Source organism: Aptenodytes forsteri, unplaced genomic scaffold, assembly GCF_000699145.1.
Source record: "Aptenodytes forsteri isolate BGI_AS27 unplaced genomic scaffold, ASM69914v1 Scaffold6, whole genome shotgun sequence".
NCBI lineage: Eukaryota > Metazoa > Chordata > Aves > Sphenisciformes > Spheniscidae > Aptenodytes > Aptenodytes forsteri.
This window is the reverse complement of record NW_008795709.1, coordinates 2,257,208-2,264,000: the sequence shown is the minus strand read 5'-3', so window position 1 is coordinate 2,264,000 and position 6,793 is coordinate 2,257,208. Positions and strand designations below refer to the sequence as shown.

General features: G+C 36.3%; 1 protein-coding gene across 1 annotated transcript in view; it reads left to right on the top strand.

Moving 5' to 3' along the window:
* The window catches only part of PLRG1 (pleiotropic regulator 1), a 15,396-nt gene that overhangs the window by 3,639 nt on the left and 4,964 nt on the right, over positions 1-6,793 (top strand). Inside the window, exons 4-11 of the mRNA XM_019473157.1 lie at positions 305-398; positions 834-924; positions 1,121-1,222; positions 3,483-3,575; positions 3,910-4,059; positions 4,178-4,279; positions 4,799-4,901; positions 5,773-5,881. Of these exons, the coding sequence (XP_019328702.1) occupies positions 305-398; positions 834-924; positions 1,121-1,222; positions 3,483-3,575; positions 3,910-4,059; positions 4,178-4,279; positions 4,799-4,901; positions 5,773-5,881 (844 nt within the window). The remainder of the gene's footprint in view (positions 1-304; positions 399-833; positions 925-1,120; positions 1,223-3,482; positions 3,576-3,909; positions 4,060-4,177; positions 4,280-4,798; positions 4,902-5,772; positions 5,882-6,793) is intronic.

Genomic DNA, 6,793 nt, shown 5'->3' with positions numbered 1-6,793 from the left:
GAGTGGTGAAACATTGGAACAGGCTGCCCAGGGAAGTGGTGGAGTCTCCATCCCTGGAGGGATTTAAAAGACGTGTAGATGAGGCGCTTAGGGACATGGTTTAGTGGACATGGTGGTGTTGGGTTGACGGTTGGACTCGATGATCTTAGAGGTCTTTTCCAACCTCAATGATTCTATGATTCTAGGGGTGTGACAAGCCCTCGTTCGCAGGTGTACGTGTATATATTTGTTTGTATAATATACTTTTCTGTATTTCCTTTTTAATAGAGTTGTCTTTGCTTTTACTGTGTTATTTTTTTCCAAGGTGTGGCTCTGACAGCAGATACTAAGGTCCAGAGGATGCCTAGTGAATCTGCAGCACAATCCTTAGCCGTAGCACTTCCTGCTTCTCAGTCCAGGTACTGCTGTGTTACTTCATTGATGCTTTCGTAACCTATGGGAATTTCAAGGCAAAATGCAGAAGTCAGGATAAGAGCTGCTTTGAGTATTTTGAATATTCTAATTTATAAAATGTTTAAAGAAACTACTTCTAGTGTGGCCAGGCATCATTTTTCTGTACGCATTTTTTTCTTAGATATCATTAGAGGCAATGGGCAGACATTGGAACAAGAGAAATTCTGTTTAGATGCAGGAGGAAAACATGGGGCTTTGTTTGTGGGTGTCTTTCACCTTGAGGTGGTCAGGCACTGGAACAGGTTCCCCGGGGAGGTTGTGGAGTCTCCATCCTTGGAGGTGTACAGCACTCGACTGAATGCAGCCCTGTGGTACCTTATCACTTCCTTAGTGAAAGACAAAGTTGATTCCAATCCATCAACCATTTTCATTCAACGTAGGTTGGATACAAATCGGACAGCTGCTGGCGTGGGTGATATTTACAGGCACGCTGGAATATCTGAGCGTTCACAGCCTCCTGGGATGTCTGTGGTGAGTTCGTTGCACATCGAATGTGAAAAGTACGTAGCGTTCACCAGATTGCTTCTGGATTCATTTGTCTGTTGTGTGGAGATCTCCTGACTGACTAAATTTAATCAGTGTTGAGATGTCAGAGCGAGAAGGCTTTAGGTTTTAGGCAAAGAGGTAAGTTATAAAGCATAAGAGTAACCTTCCTTTTAACTTACAGGCTATGGTGGAAGCTGGTGGAAACAAAAATTCTGCGTTAATGGCAAAGAAGGCTCCAACCATGCCCAAACCTCAGTGGCATCCACCTTGGAAACTGTACAGAGTAAGTTACAAATGTGTGACATGAACATGCATGTGAAAGTAAATGAATATTTTATGTTCTATAAAGACCTCAAAGCATAACTTTTGCTTCTCATTCACAAAAATGAAATCAAATGAGAAGTGATCACAACTAAGTTGTACATGCCCACTGTCTCCTTAAATAACAAAGAGATTAGATTACAAACATTTTTCATTCTATTTAGCAAATTGTTTTGTGAATATTATTGATATTACCCTTTTGTTTATGTAGGTTTAGCTGTAGTATGATAAATTCATTTAAGAGATTGTTTTTTCTTTTCTAGTCAGATTCTTTGGTAGAGGAACTCAAAGACAAGGTGCAAAATTTGAAACTAATAACATGCTGGAGAAATACTCTAGCAATGTTAACATAATGAAATTGTCTGCAAAAACATTTAAAGGCAGTCAGCGTCTGAGTCAGCCAGACTTCTTTTACTTGCTATGAAAATGGGGGGGAAAAAGCGCTGAATACTTTAATCACAAATTATCTTTGCAGTTTAGACTGCTTGACTTCTAGTCTTGTTTTTGAATTCGTCTAATTTGCCTTTTAATTTTCTTAGGGAATAATAATAGCCATTCCCCAAAAATCTCGTATCATCTTTAAACATTTTGGTGATGAGCGTGGCAGGGTAGCTGAGTTGAAAGGAAAATTGCTAAGCTTATGTATTGGTTCAGATCTCATTAACTTTTCAGGTGCATCTGTTTGAATGTGTACATATTTTATTTTTTCTGCGAAGGGGCTGATTCTTACTATGAAATTTAAGCAATTTCATGTTTTGTCTAAGAAAGGGTGAATATTATTTTAGGAATGTCAGGCTTTCCTGATATTTAAAAATCTCATGCTCTAGTATCAGATTTGTATTGTCTTAGCATCGTTCATCTAAATATAGCACCATACGTAGGTATTTAGATCTTCAGAAGAATCCTGAATGCTGTATTAGTCATAAATCTTAAGGCTAATCTTAAAAAGTAACTTGAAAAACACTTGAGCTCAAAGGAATATATAGGTATTCTAAATACAGCAGTGTTAGAACAGGCTCTATATAAAAATTAAGACAAATGTCATTTGAAAAAAATGGCACCAAAATAAACCCATGAGAGATTTAAGGTAAACAAATGAAAAATGACTACTTGTCATGACTTTTCAGAGAGGCAATGTAAATACAATTCATGTCACTGTACTAATTCTACATGTCAACAGTTTTAGTGGAGGTTTGCTGTCAAAATCCGTGCTCAACAGGACAAAAGCTTGTTCAAGCAACTCAGAAGTAGAAACATAGCTGGAACACCAAATGTGGGCTTCATCTCATCTGTTGCTTAAGGTCTACATTTTAACTGGTCTTCCTAAGCTTGGTTTGAAGTCATTTGTGAAAGATGGGGAATTGAAATAGGTCAGATAATTTATTTCTTAGATATCTGCCCTGGAAATGCCCATTTCTTTTCCTAGACTATGAAGAAATCTAGACAGCTATCTGAAATATGTGTAGCTGTGGTCATAAGAATCCATTTTAGCTTTCCAAAGTATTTCTGCTTTATTTCTGCCTAAGAACTTTTGGTGTGTTCTAGGTTTTTTGAAATGAGCTGTATGACAGTACATGAAGAATGATATCCAGTGAAACCAAATATGGGTTTTGATTTTAGCTGTCTGACTTTGGCAAAATTAGGGAAACAGAAAGGCTGCTGTTAGCAAGCCATGTATTGGTAGAGCTTTTCTTGTGAGATCCGTCTCCAGTATTTTGTTACCAGAAAGTTTCCGGCATACTCATATTACCCCTTATTTGGGGAAAAGGAGGTGGTGGCATGCTTTAAGAGGTAGCTGTTATATGGCAATGTGATTTAATAGCCAAGTTTTTATATAATTGTTCTTTTAACTATTATTGTATAAGCACTCTACAGCAGCATAAGGAACTTGTGCTTAAATACAGTCTTTCTCTGCAAAGCCTCAAGTGTTGAGCCACAGTGTTACAGACTCTCAAAGGATTTGAAAAAGTTGCTTGTAGGAGCAGGGTCTTTTTGTACTGCAAGTTCCCCAAGTCTAGTGTATGACGTGAATTTCTAGTAGTCTCCTCATTTAACTAAAGTCGAAATCAAGCTCTCTTCAGATCTAATTTCACATTTGACCTTTCTGGGGAGGATGTGTTTCTTGGTGAATACTAACAAATTCCAGTGTTGGAGAATTAAATTATATTGACAGATGTATGTGTATTATTTCTGATTCAGAAAAATTTTTGTTTTTTCTAAAGGTTATCAGTGGTCACCTGGGGTGGGTGAGATGTATTGCAGTAGAACCAGGAAATCAGTGGTTTGTTACTGGCTCTGCTGACAGAACTATAAAGGTAAGAGGTCGGAAGAAATCACTGACAAAGTTTGGGTGTGGATTTTTTTTGTTCTCGTATTTAAAAAAGTCTTCAGCCCTTGGAAACAATTTCTTGGTTACTGCTTGCAGAATACTGAACTGCAGAACATTTTTTCTTACCTAGTCATAATTTGTGGAGTATTACTACTTCTTGAGATTTCATTTATTACATGGTAGTAGCTGGAGAGCAAACCTTTATGTTATTGTAACTTTTAATTTAAAATGCAGCAGGATCAATTACATCTGGGCTGTTTACCCAGACTATCACTGTGTAGCTTTTGCCTGTCTACCTCAAAATGCCTATTTTGATGCAGATTTGGGACCTTGCTAGTGGCAAATTGAAATTGTCTTTGACGGGACACATCAGTACTGTACGAGGGGTGATAGTAAGTGCAAGAAGTCCATACCTCTTTTCTTGTGGAGAAGACAAACAAGTGAAATGCTGGGATCTCGAATACAATAAGGTAAGCTGTAGTTTCTTTAATTGGAATTAATTGGTGGCTGCAAATATAAAAATCAAAGCACTTAGAATATTCTTTCAAATATCCAGTTAGTGTGTGTGCGGTTTTTTTATTCATCTAGGTTATCAGACATTACCATGGTCATCTAAGTGCTGTCTACGGTTTAGACTTGCATCCAACAATAGATGTCCTGGTAACATGCAGCAGAGATTCAACAGCACGAGTAAGTATAGCATTGTTATGTTTTAACACCTTGATATGTCAGTGTGTTTCAACATCTTCCTTTTGTAAAAGTGAATACTTACCAAAAGTTAACATGAATCAAGATGAAAACACTAAGATCACTTACATTAACTTTGTCTTCCATTGTTGATTAAAAACTGAAACCCAAATACACAAAAATGCAATGTTGCTTCAGGAGAATGTTTTATTTCTTAATTTCGTAGGTAGACTACATAGTGTATATAGGATCACTTTGTTCTATTTAGAAGATGGTGTGGTTTTGTGGTGACTAAGTTATCTGCATGTCTAGAAATTCAGTGGCAGGCTCCTTGCTCCCCTTGAAATTTGCCAGCTGAGGCAGTTGTGTGATGAATTGTTGGATGAAAAAAAACAACCTAAATACCGTTGTTTAATCTGTAGAACTATGGCAAGGAATTCATGTAATCAATGACAGTGCCTAAAATACATTGAATATGTACCTGTTATTGACCTCTGTGACCTATTTACTGTGAATTCATAGATTTGGGATGTGAGGACGAAAGCCAGTGTGCACACGCTATCAGGACACACAAATGCGGTAGCGACAGTGAAGTGCCAAGCTGCAGAACCACAAATTATTACAGGTATAGTAGGCATGGTTTCACGAGTAACGTGATTGTAAAACCTAATTGTGAATGTATTTGTTCAGTAATTATGTGAGGTTCATGATGTTATCTTTGTTAATTTATTCAATTTCTCTTACTAGTTTTCTGTTGAAAATGGGACATTCAATGGTTATTTCATACTGTTAATGGTATGTTTAAGCAAATATAGCTATGCATTGTTTGAATGTTTTTTCTGCACTTCCTTTGCTTCTGGTGTTTACATTTTTTGTCGTAATATGTATTGAGATTTGCATTTTCTGTGATATTTCACAGTTCTCCCTGATTCAGTTAAGAAGTGTCCAGTACCATGGTTAAACATAAAGTTCATCTTCTTTCCCATTATGTCACACAACAAAGCTAGATTTTGACTGCTTAGGTCTCCTTGAATTTCAAACTGCATAAAAAGACTATTACAACCCAGCATCTTTCTCATCTGAGGCGGCATTAGTATCATATTTTTGTAGCAAACATTAATGATATTTTTGTCTCTTTCACATATAAAGTTTTGGCTGCCTTATTAAAATAATAACGACGATAGAATCAATATGATGATTTCTACTATTTTTCATTTACTTTTCATTGCAGGCAGTCATGATACTACCATACGGCTCTGGGATTTAGTGGCAGGAAAAACTCGTGTTACTTACAAATCACACAAACTGCATAAAAAGACTATTACAACCCAGCATCTTTCTCATCTGAGGCGGCATTAGTATCATATTTTTGTAGCAAACATTAATGATATTTTTGTCTCTTTCACATATAAAGTTTTGGCTGCCTTATTAAAATAATAACGACGATAGAATCAATATGATGATTTCTACTATTTTTCATTTACTTTTCATTGCAGGCAGTCATGATACTACCATACGGCTCTGGGATTTAGTGGCAGGAAAAACTCGTGTTACTTTAACAAATCACAAGAAATCTGTAAGAGCAGTAGTGCTACATCCAAGACAGTAAGTTTTCCTTGTTCTTTTACACTTTCACAGTTCATAACATTGGCTGGTGACAGAAAGCCAATGTGAGTGATGATTTAGAATGGTAGGGCATAATGCGAAACTAACAAGCTTACAATGCTGTAAAAATGTACATATCAGTTGTCAAATACTTTTACTACACTGATTGTGCTCCCCAAGTATTGGCATTGGTGTACATTAGCAATCCTGAGAATGTCTTGTATCCCACAGAATTTCTTATGTATGTGCCTTCGATGCAGTCCTTGAGAAATCAGCGACGCTGGGCTTGTAAGGCTAATAATGGATATGTAACTGAATGATTGTTAGCACAAAGTGAAGTAGTTTTGTAAAATGGCACATGTGTGAATAATGCTAAAGGAGACAGTGATTAATACAAAGGGATTTTTTTTAATATGTGGTTCACTGCACAAGACATTTCAATATAACTGGCCTTAAAAAGAGACTTCTTGTGAGTATTTAATCTTTGAAGCAGGTGTCGTTGGAAGTGCTCTGAATTTAGATGCTATATTTTGATGCATCAACAGTTGCCTGTTTGGATAAATCCCCATTAAAACAATGGAGAAGAGCAATTCACAGAAAACTGTGAAACAGTACTTCTGCATGTTCAGTATTTTAAAATTAAATTCTGTCAGTGCAGAAATTCAGAATCTTTGATATGAATAAAATCTGAAAAACTGTAAAAGTCTTATGATATGCCTGTTAGCTATAGCAGAGAAAAACCCTAGTTTTACTTACATTCTGCAAAAAAACAAAATCTGGTTTCAGGTTTGTCAGTCATACCTCTTTGAAAAAAAAACTTCAAGTATTTTTCTCAAGCAGTAGCAACTGTCAGCCTAGTATTTTTTAATATTTCAGTACTTTATTTTTTTTAATATTCCAGTATTTTTTCTT